The sequence below is a fragment of the Bombina bombina genome, chromosome 6, assembly GCF_027579735.1.
Source record: "Bombina bombina isolate aBomBom1 chromosome 6, aBomBom1.pri, whole genome shotgun sequence".
Classification (NCBI taxonomy): Eukaryota; Metazoa; Chordata; class Amphibia; order Anura; family Bombinatoridae; genus Bombina; species Bombina bombina.
In genome coordinates, this window is record NC_069504.1 from 862,006,730 (window position 1) to 862,022,140 (window position 15,411).

At 40.5% G+C, this 15,411-nt stretch overlaps 1 protein-coding gene across 1 annotated transcript in view; it reads right to left on the reverse strand.

Annotated features, from left to right (window-relative positions):
- Window positions 1-15,411, reverse strand: part of DNAH2 (dynein axonemal heavy chain 2) — a 456,831-nt gene that overhangs the window by 134,095 nt on the left and 307,325 nt on the right. The window contains exons 42-44 of the mRNA XM_053719507.1: window positions 7,085-7,221; window positions 5,626-5,763; window positions 4,232-4,390 (exon numbers count right to left, since the gene is read on the reverse strand). Of these exons, the coding sequence (XP_053575482.1) occupies window positions 4,232-4,390; window positions 5,626-5,763; window positions 7,085-7,221 (434 nt within the window). The remainder of the gene's footprint in view (window positions 1-4,231; window positions 4,391-5,625; window positions 5,764-7,084; window positions 7,222-15,411) is intronic.

Here is a 15,411-nt window from a genome sequence, read left to right on the forward strand (position 1 = left end):
ATAGAGAACTCTTTTCCACGTTCACTTTCCATCCGTGAGATCTGAGAAAGGCCAGGACTATGTCCGTGTGAGCCTTTGCTTGAGGAAGGGACGACGCTTGAATCAGAATGTCGTCCAAGTAAGGTACTACAGCAATGCCCCGTGGTCTTAGCACCGCCAGAAGGGACCCTAGTACCTTTGAGAAAATCCTTGGAGCAGTGGCTAATCCGAAAGGAAGCGCCACGAACTGGTAATGTTTGTCCAGGAATGCGAACCTTAGGAACCGATGATGTTCCTTGTGGACAGGAATATGTAGATACGCATCCTTTAAATCCACCGTGGTCAAGAATTGACCTTCCTGGATGGAAGGATTGTTCGAATGGTTTCCATTTTGGACGATGGAACCTTGAGAAACTTGTTTAGGATCTTGAGATCTAAGATTGGTCTGAACGTTCCCTCTTTTTTGGGAACTACGAACAGATTGAAGTAGAACCCCATCCCTCGTTCTCTTAATGGAACAGGATGAATCACTTCCAGAAGATAACCTTGGGAGACTATTTCTAGCGCCCAAGGATCCAGAACATCTCTTGCCCAAGCCTGAGTGAAGAGAGAGAGTCTGCCCCCCACCAAATCCGGTCCCGGATCGGGGGCCCGCATCTCATGCTGTCTTGGGAGCAGTGGCAGGTTTCTTGGCCTGCTTTCCTTTGTTCCAGCCTTACATAGGTCTCCAGGCTGGATTGGCTTGAGAAGTATTACCCTCCTGCTTAGAGGACGTAGCACTTGGGGCTGGTCCGTTTCTGCGAAAGGGACGAAAATTAGGTTTATTTTTGGCCTTGAAAGACCTATCCTGAGGAAGGGCGTGGCCCTTGCCCCCAGTGATATCAGAGATAATCTCTTTCAAGTCAGGGCCAAACAGTGTTTTCCCCTTGAAAGGAATGTCAAGCAATTTGTTCTTGGAAGACGCATCCGCTGACCAAGATTTTAACCAAAGCGCTCTGCGCGCCACAATAGCAAACCCAGAATTTTTCGCCGCTAACCTAGCCAATTGCAAGGTGGCGTCTAGGGTGAAAGAATTAGCCAATTTAAGAGCACGAATTCTGTCCATAATCTCCTCATAAGAAGAAGAATTACTAATAATCGCCTTTTCTAGCTCATCGAACCAGAAACCCGCGGCTGTAGTGACAGGGACAATGCATGCAATTGGTTGTAGAAGGTAACCTTGCTGAACAAACATCTTTTTTAGCAAACCTTCTAATTTTTTATCCATAGGATCTTGGAAAGCACAACTATCTTCTATGGGTATAGTGGCGCGCTTGTTTAGAGTAGAAACCGCCCCCTCGACCTTGGGGACTGTCTGCCATAAGTCCTTTCTGGGGTCGACTATAGGAAACAATTTTTTAAATATGGGGGGAGGTACGAAAGGTATACCGGGCCTGTCCCATTCTTTATTAACAATGTACGCCACCCGCTTGGATATAGGAAAAGCTTCGGGGGGCCCCGGGGCCTCTAGGAACTTGTCCATTTTACATAGTGTTTCTGGAATGACCAGATAATCACAATCATCCAAATTGGATAACACCTCCTTAAGCAGAGCGCGGAGATGTTCCAACTTAAATTTAAAAGTAATCACATCAGGTTCAGCTTGTTGAGAAATTTTTCCTGAATCTGAAATTTCTCCCTCAGACAAAACCTCCCTGGCCCCCTCAGACTGGTGTAGGGGCCCTTCAGAAACAATATCATCAGCGTCCTCATGCTCTTCAGTATTTTCTAAAACAGAGCAGTCGCGCTTTCGCTGATAAGTGGGCATATTGGCTAAAATGTTTTTGATAGAATTATCCATTACAGCCGTTAATTGTTGCATAGTAAGGAGTATTGGCGCGCTAGATGTACTAGGGGCCTCCTGTATGGGCAAGACTGGTGTAGACGAAGGAGGGGATGATGCAGTACCATGCTTACTCCCCTCACTTGAGGAATCATCTTGGGCATCATTTTTACTAAATTTTTTATGACATAAATCACATCTATTTAAATGAGAAGGAACCTTGGCTTCCCCACAGTCAGAACACAATCTATCTGGTAGTTCAGACATGTTAAACAGGCATAAACTTGATAACAAAGCACAAAAAACGTTTTAAAATAAAACCGTTACTGTCACTTTAAATTTTAAACTGAACACACTTTATTACTGCAATTGCGAAAAAGTATGAAGGAATTGTTCAAAATTCACCAAAATTTCACCACAGTGTCTTAAAGCCTTAAAAGTATTGCACACCAAATTTGGAAGCTTTAACCCTTAAAATAACGGAACCGGAGCCGTTTTTATATTTAACCCCTTTACAGTCCCTGGAATCTGCTTTGCTGAGACCCAACCAAGCCCAAAGGGGAATACGATACCAAATGATGCCTTCAGAAAGACTTTTCTATGTATCAGAGCTCCACACACATGCAGCTGCATGCCATGCTGTTCTCAAAAACAAGTGCGCCATACCGGCGCGAAAATGAGGCTCTGACTATGATTAGGGAAAGCCCCTATAGAATAAAGTGTCTAAAACAGTGCCTGCCGATATTATTTTACAAAAAATACCCAGATTAAATGATTCCTCAAGGCTAAATATGTGTAAATATGATCGATTTAGCCCAGAAAATGTCTACAGTCTTAATAAACCCTTGTGAAGCCCTTATTTACTGTCTGAATAAAAATGGCTTACCGGATCCCATAGGGAAAATGACAGCTTCCAGCATTACATCGTCTTGTTAGAATGTGTCATACCTCAAGCAGCAAAAGACTGCTCACTGTTCCCCCAACTGAAGTTAATTCCTCTCAACAGTCCTGTGTGGAACAGCCATGGATTTTAGTAACGGTTGCTAAAATCATTTTCCTCATACAAACAGAAATCTTCATCTCTTTTCTGTTTCAGAGTAAATAGTACATACCAGCACTATTTTAAAATAACAAACTCTTGATTGAATAATAAAAACTACAGTTAAACACTAAAAAACTCTAAGCCATCTCCGTGGAGATGTTGCCTGTACAACGGCAAAGAGAATGACTGGGGTAGGCGGAGCCTAGGAGGGATCATGTGACCAGCTTTGCTGGCTCTTTGCCATTTCCTGTTGGGGAAGAGAATATCCCACAAGTAAGGATGACGCCGTGGACCGGACACACCTATGTTGGAGAAAAAGGGTTTACAAAGTTTACGTAAGTCGTTTTGCGGTAAGGCCAAAGAAGTGTGCGGTGCCCCTAAACCTGCAAGACTCGTAATAGCAGCGGTAGTGAAAAAGCAGCGTTAGGACCTGTTAACAAAAACTTGTAATCTAGCCGTAAATATTTTAAAAAATTTTTTTTGAAGGGGTTAAAAACATCAGCATGCATAGAGTAAAGAAAGGTCCCCATTGCTTAAACCAATGTTGATTTTACTCATATTTTAAGTAGCATATTTAATAGAGTCTGTATAAAACAAGTGTCTAGACAAAGTACGTGCACAGGATAAAAATAAGAAACCTTAATTAAACTAAGACATTTTAGCTTCTGATTAGAATTAATGATAAAAAAGGTGGAAAATTGGATCTTAAAAATTCTTAATTATTTATCATTTAATTAATTAAGGTGATTACATGCATATAGCAGGGTGCATTAAAATGTTTAAATTGCTATTGGACGGTAACAAATATGCTAGAATGTAGATGGATGGGATCAAATTTTAACATTGAATAAAGATTAAAATTATTTTATGGATATAAGCCCAATTTTATAAATATGCAATATTATTATTATTAATGGTTATTTGTAGAGCGCCAACAGATTCCGCAGCGCTATAAACAAATACGGAGTACAACAAAATAATTATATGGATCAAATGGGTAGAGGGCCCTGCCAAGAGTCGCACTGTTGTAGTCAGATCTTAAGAAGGTGATCTACAAACAGCTGGACTCTTAGACTTACATGCTGAGGGGGTTCAGGGGATAGCAATGGAGGAGAGAAACTGGTATAAAGAAAGGTTAGTATAGGTTGTATGCATCCCTGAACAGTACAGTCTTTAGGGAGCGCTTGAAGCTTTCAAAACTAGGGGAGAGTCTTGTATATATAATAATATAGTAATAAAGAGAAATACATATACATTTGAATGTACTATATGTCCCAATGATCTTGTGCTCAGACCCATGGAATGTGGCTTCCCTTTGTTAATAAATGATAATAACCAACAGCATAGGTCTTTCACTGCTAAGGAATACTCAACGCTCTTTCACTCACCCCATTGTCAGCTGTAGCAAGTGCCTCATACAACTTGCAGAGTGAGATGACTCCACAGGTTTCTTCTTGAGGAACGAGCTCCTTGCAGTTACTTTTTCTGAATTGCATGACCTTCTCGATATATTTATCAAACATTCGTTGCAGGGTCTCTGCTTCTGCCTGTACAAGGGAAGCAACATCTTGTTACAGATCTCAATCCAAGCTCTTCCCTGACATATCTCTATTTCATTACATGTATTCTCTAAATCAGGGGTTCTTAATCTGTTTATAATTATTGGACTGCCCAATATGTCCTCATACCCCCTGTTCTAGACTGTAGTAATGATCATTGGCACCAGAACGTTTAGGTACCAGTATGACTTCAAATGATATTTGAAATATGATATATGAAATAGTTTTATTTTACATATGGATAGCTAGGAACAGAATAGCTGAAAGAAAAGTGTAAAGATCATATTTATTTATTTATATGAAAACAGCAAATCACACCAGGTAGCTACAACACGTGAGATTTTAGTGAAATCAAAACCTAATCAAGGCACAGTTACTGGCAATAATGTAATAATAATTGAAGTAGTTGTAAAGTGAACCAAATCATTTATTGCCCAAATCAGCATACAAGGGCAAGTTGAGATCTGCTCACACCAAAACTGCTGATCTGATCGCTGATTGGTTAGCGGCCTCGCTACCTCAATCGCTATTGATAACGGTGATAGTAAATAATGTAAGTCAAATCCAATCTTATTGAGACCAATATAAGGCAATAAGGCATTGTAATACGACCATCCCCCACCCAATTGGGACAGCGTCATTAGTTATGGTGGGGTCCTCCACCCCCCCTTGCAGTGCTCAGTTTGGATCTTCCTATTTCTCTTTTATAACCTGTTTTTCTTTTCTTTTGAATTCTATTAGCTACCTTCCATTAAGATACCTTGTTAAGGATGATATTTGTATATCACGTGGAAAAGGAAGGGCAGTGTTACTTTAAGAGTTTTACTTTTTTACTTGGATAACTATGTAGAGGACTCCAATATTTTCATAATGCTTAGTAAAGCTTTTCTTTTATGCTTTGTGTTTACCATGATATGTTTTTGTTGATTCTTTTTTTTTTTTTGGGGGGGGGGGGGGGGGTTATACCTGTCTTTGTTTGATTTTGCTTTATAAATACATCTTCTTGTTATACCAGTAAAGATAAATAAATACAAAGTTAAAAAAATGTAAACAACAAATTTGTTTCTGTAAATGTTCTATTAATTTTCTCACGTTTTCTCCCTGATGACTTGCATCTTCTGAACTAACACTGCACATATCCCCCACCCCCCATAAGATAGTGCAAATCTTGTTGTGCACCCTTTACCCATTTGTTTTCATCCTCTCACACTCTTGTGTCATACCTTAGTACGCTTTTCAAGCCATGATTGAACACAGGGACGCCAACCAAGGCTGGTATAGTCAGTATACACCATCCCACAACGGGATACTGTGGCCGGAGAAGCAACAGCAAGATCAGACACCTCAAACAGCAGAGACACCTACAGAGATAGATACAAATATAAATATAAAAATTAAAGTTAACTTATAGGGCTCCATTTATCAAAGTTTTAACCTGTGAACAGTTGCTGGGGTTAATACTCTCGCTGCAACAAATCCAAATTAGGTGTAATTAATCATTTTAAAAAAAATAGTCCTAACTCGTTCGCGTCAAGTATTATGCGAAGATCAGCATACCAATGATAAATATGAAGCATCGATAGCACATAATTTAGTATTTATCATTTAATCTAGCTGGAATTATGTACGATCTCAATCACATGACAATCACGTGACACTTTTTTTCATGACTGCCATTTTTAATGATCATTTTCATTCTTATGCATAAATGAGTACAGTTCAAAAAGGTAATCTTTAAATTTGTGTACCTGACATTAAAGGTCTCACAAATGTATTGGAGTATTGCAAATGTAATTAAGTATTGTATTGTAAGTATTGATATTATTAGTATTGATAAGAGGACCAACAGGATATAACTAAACAGTTCTCTAAACCCGACCAGAGCGGGAGCAAGCGACATTTAGTTTAATGGCGCAATCGTGCCAGCTGTGACTAGACAGCGTGCCCAGATGCAGTTTGGAAAAAAACATACCCGCTCAGTAGAGCAAGGAGTAGCGGTCTGTAAAATTAGTCTCTGTAGATAAATATTTCTGAAATACTTTGATTTAGAAAACTGGCGCTAGGCTAATCTTATATAATTCTGCACTATGTGCAGGATTATTTAACATTATTTGGCAGATTTACTGGCCCTTTAACATCCCTTTGTTTCCAAAGGGAAATGGCTTTCTCTAAGGTGGCGGGTTGAAAATCAGAATTGTTGCGTCATTCAAGATGCAAAAGTACCAGTTGAATGTTTAATACATTTTGGTCAAATGAAGTTGTATGTACGGTTGGATTAGCATCATTACGCTCAAATAACGTTGCCATGGATCTAAATCAAACGTGTATCGCTGCAGCGTATTTTACAGCGATTTGAGCTATATTTGACAATGTTAACAGAATGATAAATTAAGAGTGTCAATTATGCACGTAATTTGATGTTTCTGACAGGGGTGTACAATTTACATCTCAATTTTGGAAACAATTTTTCAAATCTATGAAACTTTCTAGTTCTCTTCTGCCTAATACCCACAATCAAATGGCTAGACAGAGAGAACAATTCAGATTGTTGAACAATATTTGTGTTGTTATACATCATGTATGCATGATGATTGATCTGATTTGATTTCAATTGCTGAATTTGCATATAATAATAGTTTGCAATCATCTCTAAAAAAGTCTTGTCTGTATGTGGCAACTTACCTGCTCTGGCATGGCTATCCTCTCTCCATTGATCAGGGTCAGCACTTTGTTATCGTCCATCACAGAGTTCATGCTTTCAATCCATAGAGTGTCCACTGGCCCATCAAACACAAGCCACTTCTCATCAGGCCTATCATCTAATCAGGGAAACATTACATTAGATTACCAAACGCGCAGAAAAGATACTCGCCCAGAATCCAAGTGGCGTGCTAATGATATTATAACGCTATAAGTAATATCACTGGACTGTGCTAACATTAGCATGCAACTTGATATTACAAGTCCATGATAAATCAAATTTACCAGAGAAGGTTTAGCATGGCCGACAACGCTCTAATTTACCTATTACTTTCAATGGATATTGCAACTGTGCTAAATAGTGCTGATATTACAAGATGAAAGTTATGGATTGCGCTCAAGTGAATGCCCAAATAGCCCTAGAAGTATTACGACTTGAGACCGGAAGTAAAGCTTACAGGGACAGTCTACTCCAGAATTTTTATTGTTTAATAAGATAGATAATCTCTTTATTATCCTTTTCCCAGTTTTGCATAACCAACACTGTTATAGTAATGCACTTTTTTACCTCTGTGTTTACCAGGTTACTAAGCCTCTGCAGACTGCCCCCTTATCTCAGTTTTTTTTTTTTTTTTTTTTTTTACATACATGAATTTTAGCCAATCAGTGCTGACTCTTAAATAATTCCATAAGTGTGAGCACAATGTTATCAATATGGCACACATGAACTAGTGCTGTCTAGTTGTGAAAAACTGTCAAAATGCACTGATATAAGAGACCGACTTTAAGGCCTTAGAAATTAGCATATGAGCCTACCTAGGTTTAGCTTTTAACAAAAAAATACCAATACCAAGAGAACAAAGCAAATTTGATGATAAAACAAAATTTATGCTTACCTGATACATTTCTTTCTTTCCTGGCATGGAGAGTCCACAAATCCATTCCAATTACTAGTGGGAATACAACTCCTGGCCAGCAGGAGGAGGCAAAGAACACCCAGCAGATCTGTTAAGTGTCACTCCCATTACCTATAATCCCCAGTCATTCGGCCGAAAAACTGCTGTCTAAAATCAAATCAAGGACGGGTCGTGGACTCTCCATGCCAGGAAAGAAAGAAATTCATCAGGCAAGCATAAATGTTGTTTTATTCCAATGGCATGGAGAGTCCACAAATCAGTTCCAATTACTAGTGGGAACCAATACCCAAGCTAGAGGACACAGAATGGAAGGGAGGAAGAACAAGACAGGAAGGCCTAAACTGAAGGCACCACCGCTTGAAGAACTTTTTTCCCAAAAGAAGGCTTAGCCGAGGCAAAAGTATCACATTTGGAAAATTTGGAAAAAGTATGCAAAGAGGACCAAGTGGCCTCCTTGCAGATTTGCTCCTCAGATGCTTCATTTTTGAAAGCCAAGGAAGAAGAGAGAACCCTAGTGGAATGAGTCGTAATTCTTTCAGGAGGCTGCTGTCCAGCTGTCTCATATGCTAACCGGATAACACTTCTCAACCAGAGAGTAAATGTAGTAGAAGTGGCCTTCTGACCCTTACGCTTAGCAGACAAAATGACGAACAGGGCAGTAGATTGCCGAAAATATTTAGTAGCTTAAAGATAAAATTTTAGAGCATGGACAACATCCAAGTTATGCAACAGGCGCTCCTTCTGAGAAGAAGGATTCAGACAAAAGGAAGGAACAACAATTTCCTGATTGATGTTGCGATCCGATACTAATTTGGGAAGAAATTCCAACTTAGTACGAAGGACCGCCTTATCCGCATGAAAAATAAAGGGGTATCACACTGCAGAGCCGGAAGCTCAGAAACTCTGCAAGCAGATTAAATAGCAAGAAGAAATAAAACTTTCCAAGATAATAACTTAATATCAACCGAATGCATAGGCTCAAACGGAGCCTGCTGCAAAACTTTAAAGGGACACTGAACCCAAATTTTTTCTTTTGTGATTCTGATAGAGCATGCAATTTTAAGCAACTTTCTAATTTACTCCTATTATCAATTTTTCTTCATTCTCTTTCTATCTTTAGTTAAAAAAGAAGGCATCTAAGCTTTTTTATTAGTTCAGACTCCGGACAGCACTTTTTTATTGGTGGATGAATTTATCCACCAATCAGCAAGAATAACCCAGGTTGTTCACCAAAAATGGGCCGGCATCTAAACTTACATTCTTGCATTTCAAATAAAGATACCAAGAGAATGAAGAAAATTTGATAATAGGAGTAAATTAGAAAGTTGCTCTATCTGAATCACGAAAGAAAAATTTTGGGTTCAGTGTCCCTTTAAGAACAAGATTAAGGCTTTAAGGATGAGCAACAGGTTTAAACACAGTCCTGATTCAGACCAAGGCCTGAACAAAGGATTGAACATCTGGCAGATCTGCCAGACATTTGTGCAAAAGAATAGACAGTGCAGAAATCTGACCCTTCAGAGTACTGACTGACAAACCCTTCTCCAGGCCTTTCTGAAGAAAGGATAGAATGCGAGGAACTCTCACCCGACTCCAAGAGAAACCTTTCAAATCGCATCAATAAAGGTATTTGCGCCATACCTTATGGTAAATCTTACGAGTAACAGGTTTACGAGCCTGAAGCATGGTATCATGGACCTTCTCAGAGAAACCATGCCTAACCAAAACTAGATGTTCAATCTCCAAGCAGTCAGCTTCAGATAATCTAGATTTGGGTGGAGGAAGGGACCCTGAAGTAGAAGGTCCTTCCTCAGAAGCAACCTCCAATGGGGAAGAGATGAAATCTTCACCAAATCCGCAAACAAGATCCTGCAAGGCCAGACAGGAGCTATTAGAATCACTGACACCCTCTCCTGTTTTATATGAGCAATGACTCAAGGAAGGAGATCAAACAGAGGAAACAGGTATACAAGACCGAAGTTCCACGTACCCACCAGAGTGCCAATCAGAGCTGCTTGTGGATCACTTGATCTTGACCTGTACCTTGGAAGCTTGGCGTTTAAACGAGACAATATCAGATCTAACTCCGGAACCCCCCACCTGAGGGTTATCATTGTGAATACTTCCAGATGGAGAGCACACTCCCCGGGATGAAAGGTCTGGCTGCTCAGAAAATCTGTTTCCTAGTTGTCCACCCCTGGGATGTGGATGGCAGAGAGTAGACAATCGTGAGACTCTGCCCACTGGAGTATGCGAGCCACCTCCTTCATAGCTAGGGAACTCTGAGTTCCTCCCTGATGGTTGATGTATGTCACTGAGCTGATGTTGCCCGATTAGAATCTGATAAACCGGACCAAACCTGGTTGATGTTTATGGGGAGAGAAGACTCCTCTCGAGTCCAGAGACCCTGAGCCTTTAAGGAACCTCAAACTGCTCCCCAGCCTGACAGGCTGGCATCTGTGGTCACAATCACCCAGGATGGTCTCAGGAAGCATGTACTAAGATAGAGAGTCTCTTGTCTGAGAGAGATCCAAGTGGTCTCCATTCCATTGTCTGAGCATGCATAACTGTAGAGGTCTCAGATGGAAACGACCAAAAGGAATAAATGTCCATTGAAGCTACCATTAGACTAATTACCTCCATACATTGCGCCACTGATGGACGGATAGAGGAATGAAGTGAACGACAAGAAGCAAGAATTTTGGATATTCTGACATCCGTCATAGAAAAATCTTCATTGACAGAGAATCTATGATCGTCCCCAAAAAGCATACCCTGGTGTCTATGACCAGGGAACTCTTTTTCAAATTTACTTTCCATCCGTGGGTACGAAGAATAGACACCAGAGTGCGTGTATGAGATCTTGCTAAATGAAAAGATGGCGCCTGACCCAAGATACCATCCAGGTATTGCGCCACTGCTATCTCCTGAGATCTCACCACTGCCAAAAGGGCCCCTAAAACCTTTGCAAAGATCTGAGGAGCCGTGGCAAGGCCGAAGGGACGAGCAACAAATTGGAAGTGTTTGTCTAAAAAGGCAAACTTCAGGAATTTGTGATGTTCCTTGTGAATAGGGATATGAAGATACGCATTGTTCAGGTCTATGGTAGACATAAACTGACCCTCCTGAATTAAAGGTAGAATGGAGCGTATAGTCTCCATCTTGAATGATGGAACCTTGAGAAATTTGTATTTGTAATATGGGTCAAAAGTTCCCTCCTTTTTGGGAACTACAAAGAGGTTTGAATAGAAACCCTGGCCCTGTTCCTCTACCGGAACTGGAACAATTACTCCAAGAGAAGATAGTTCCCTTATGCAGCTTAAGAAGGCTTCTCTCTTTACCAGGTTTGCTGATAACCTTGACAAGATAAATCTGCCCCTGGGGGGGCAGGACTTGAACCCTATCCTGTATCCCTGAGAAACCACTTCCACCGTCCAAGGATCTGGGACATCACAGATCCAAGCCTGACGAAAGAAAGAAAGCCTGCCCCCTACCTGATCCAAGCCTGGACTTAGAGTCAGAGGAAGGCTACTTGGACTGTTTACTCTTGTTCCAAGGTTGGTTTGACCTCATGAAGTCCTGGGTTGTTCCGTACTGGAAGAAGAGGAAGAAGACTTTTGTCCCTTGAAGTTACGGAAGGACGAAAATTTGAATTCTGGCGACCCTTAAGTCTAGCCTTCTTGTCTTGATGTAGGAAAGATTCCTTACCACCAGTAATTTCAGAAATGATCTCAGCCAGACCAGGACCAAATAAAGTCTTGCCCTTAAAGGGTAAAGACAGAAGCTTGGATTTGGAAGTAACATCCGCAGACCAAGATTTTAGCCACAGAGGTCTACGAGCTAGAACGGCAAAGCTAGAAATCTTGGCTCCCAGCCTAACAACTTGCATGCTGGCATCACAGATTTAAGTATTAGCCAGCTTTAGAGCCTTGATCCTATCCTGGATCTCCTCGATGGTAGTCTCTTCAGAAATGAGATCAGACATGAAGTCGCACCAATAAGAGGCTGCCCCTGCCACCATAGCAATACTCGCAACTGGTTGCCATTGTAATCCCTGAGGGATATACATATTTCTTAAATAAGCTTCCAGCTTTTTATCTAAAGGGTCTTTGAAGGAAGAGCTATCCTCAATAGGGATAGTAGTGCTCTTGGAAAGAGTAGATATAGCACCCTCTACCTTGGGCACGGTGTGCCACGAGTCACGCACCGAGTCAGCAACAGGAAACATTTTCTTAAAAACAGGGGATGGAGAAAAGGAAATCCCTGGTTTCTCCCATTCCTGAGACATATGGTCTGGGACCGGGAATACCTCTACAGATGAAGGTGTGACATCAAACACTCTGTTGTATTAGATTTCTTAGGAGTCTCCACGGCAGAAGAGTCAAAATCTTCCAAAGTGGCAAGGACCTCCTTCAAAAGTAAACAGAGATGCTCCAGTTTAAATCTAAAATTAATCTCCTCTGGATCTTCTGTACTAGGGATAGCAGTCTCAGAGTCAGATATTTTGCCTTCAGAAGCTACTGAGGAATGATCCTCCTCAGATAACTGAGATAAAATAACTAACGCTGATGGGGGGGCGTGTCCAAGAAGCGACTGTGAACGGTCGCACTTTCTTAGTGCTCCTGCCGATTGCCTTATAACCCGCCGGTGTAGGGTAACTTTTACAGCGACTAACTTCATAAAAAGACTAGCACTACTGATACAGTGGACTGTGGGATGAAAACTGGTTGGTTCCCTGTACTTTTGACGCCGGACACAAGAACGGACAGTTAAAACCTGGAGCGGCGGCTCAGAACAGGCAGCGCTTCCCCCCTTGGTTTTCCGAGGGTAATTGTCAGGACTGGAGGTATTAACATACCAATCTCTCACTCTATTTCAACTTTACTGAACATAGAAATAACAAAAAGGATTTTCTGGAGAAAAAAAAAGCAGGAGACGACAAAGAACTTTCATACTGCGTAGCAAATATGGCAGCCATGATGGAAACTATTTCTGAGAACCGCATCAACGCTATTATGATGAGGCTGGAACATCGCTTTCTAGACTTAATACATAGAGCTCCTTGGGACTTCCTGACACAATCGCACTTGGCATATTTCAAGGACAGAGCACAAGCCGGTGAAGAGAAGGTTGTGAGGGCTGGAGCCGCGGCCAAGGGCGCTCCCGCGGTTTCCTCTCTACAAAACAAAAGGGATGTCTTAGTCAGTACAGCACCGACCTTACCGGCGATACCCCAAAAGAAACAGCCCCGGCTAACCAATAAGCTACAAAAGAGGGATAAACTACAGAATGCAATATGCAATAGCAGCAGTGGCGGCGATGCAGAATGCGCTATGGCTACTACCCGAATCAAGAAGCCCAACACTCTTAACCAAGTTGTCCCGCGGCATGAGATTGAAGCACTCTTTAAGCCGGGAAACGGAGGAAAATCCAGGTTTGACATATACACTGCTTACACTCTATCTTTAGCGGATGGGGCTCTTTCTTGGCAGATAGACATGCCTCGCAATCCCGGTAGAAAAAACTTTAACGAACAGTCCATATTACAGTTTTATTGGGACAAATTAATGCCAGCCTGAAAAATCAGTGGTATTGTAAAAACAGCTTTACAATGTTAGTTTAAATATGTATTAATCTTGTTTACCTACGTTAATGTTTAAGTGTTTATATTAGTTGTTATTCTAGTCAGCTGACCACATGTATTTCTCTGAGGTCTGTTATCAGTGAGATCTTATGAAATGCTCTGTACTGGCGACACATTGAAGGCATTGCGGAAGTATTAACACCCTTTTATATCTCTAAATGTTTCCTATGGGGTTTAGGGGGGACCCCGGGGGGGACATATATATACAACTGAAAAAGGGATATTGATGTAGATGCTGCCTCAGACTATGGGAATAAAGGATAGATTAAGATAGTAACATCAGCGCCCCTCTTGTGGCCTACGGCCGGGACCACAGTTGGGTATACAGAACAATTTTTCAAACTGTGTTATATCTAAAAAGAAATCTTTATGAGCAGTATCAGAGTTATTATAACACTACAAATAACTGAAAGTGTATGTAGATATTTACATGTGTCTAACAAGATGTAATAGGTCAGCTGGGATTTTGGTTCTGAGTAGATGTGCTACTTTTAAGTTTGTTATGTAGTTCTCCAGTTTGTCCATATGAATAGTTAATTTTTTTTTTTTTTTTTATTGAGTGTGAATCGATCGATAGTAAAGCATCCAGTCCTGACCGGTGCACCTATATAAATGTGGGATAGACATGAATAGTTTCATAATGTTTTTAAATATGGTGCATGGCGGTAAAACGTAGATTCTCCTACCTATCACATGTTTGTTAACTCCCCCAAACATCATATTAGCCTGGAAACAGATCCATGAGAGGTCTATATTTCACTCATAGGGGGCCAGTAAAAGAGCATTGTTAATTGTAGTCAACTCTGTAATAAAACTCCTTGAGGGTCTGCATTTAATATTTAAGATATGTCACCATTTCTCTTACTATCTCTCAAAATCACATGTAAAAATAGATGTTTTGGTTTCACATTGCTATTACATGAATAGATACCTGACCTAACCTATTATGTAAGTAATGCAACTCTTATATCATGTATACCTGTTTTATGACTTGTATGTTTTTTTTAGACTCTAATAAAGCTCTTTTGAAAATTAAAAAAAAAAAAAAAAAAAAAAATAACTAACGCTGACTTAGCGGGGTCAGAATTCTTTGTAGTGCTATATTTTTAGATTTCCTCTTTCTCTTACCAGCCATAGGAAAGGCTGATAAGGCTGCATAAACCGTAGAGGTTATTTGCGCAGTGCAGGGCACTGCATGTAAAACTGCTAAAGCTTGGGACGTTTGAGGGGAAAGCTGAGGCATGGCACAGACAGCATTATCCTGAGAGACATTAGGGTCTGAGAGGGAATTTTTATTTTTAAACAAAAGCATATTATTTAAACATGAGTAGCAAAGCTGCACCGGAGGAATAACTTGAGCCTCCAAGCAGTATAAACATTTATCAAATAAATCACTTAAATTAGTGTTAATGTCCATAATGTTAGGCAATTGGTCCCACAAAAAATAAAAAACTAAGAGCCAATAAAAAATAAATTCTTATCCCTTTTTTAATCAAAATATCATATATATAATTAAACAAAATATGAATTGGATCCCCAAACTATTTTCACAAATAAACTGTCACCTCTATTCCTCAGCTCTGCTGAGGACTTACCCTCTGGTGACCAGAAAAGAATTACCCATTAGCTGAAAGATCGTAGACTCGATTACCAAGCTATGTGTGAAATCCGGATAGATATACTCCTTATAGCAGCCCGCCAAACACTCTGCTCTTCACTCGGCTGTACAGAGAAAGATGAAAACGGAA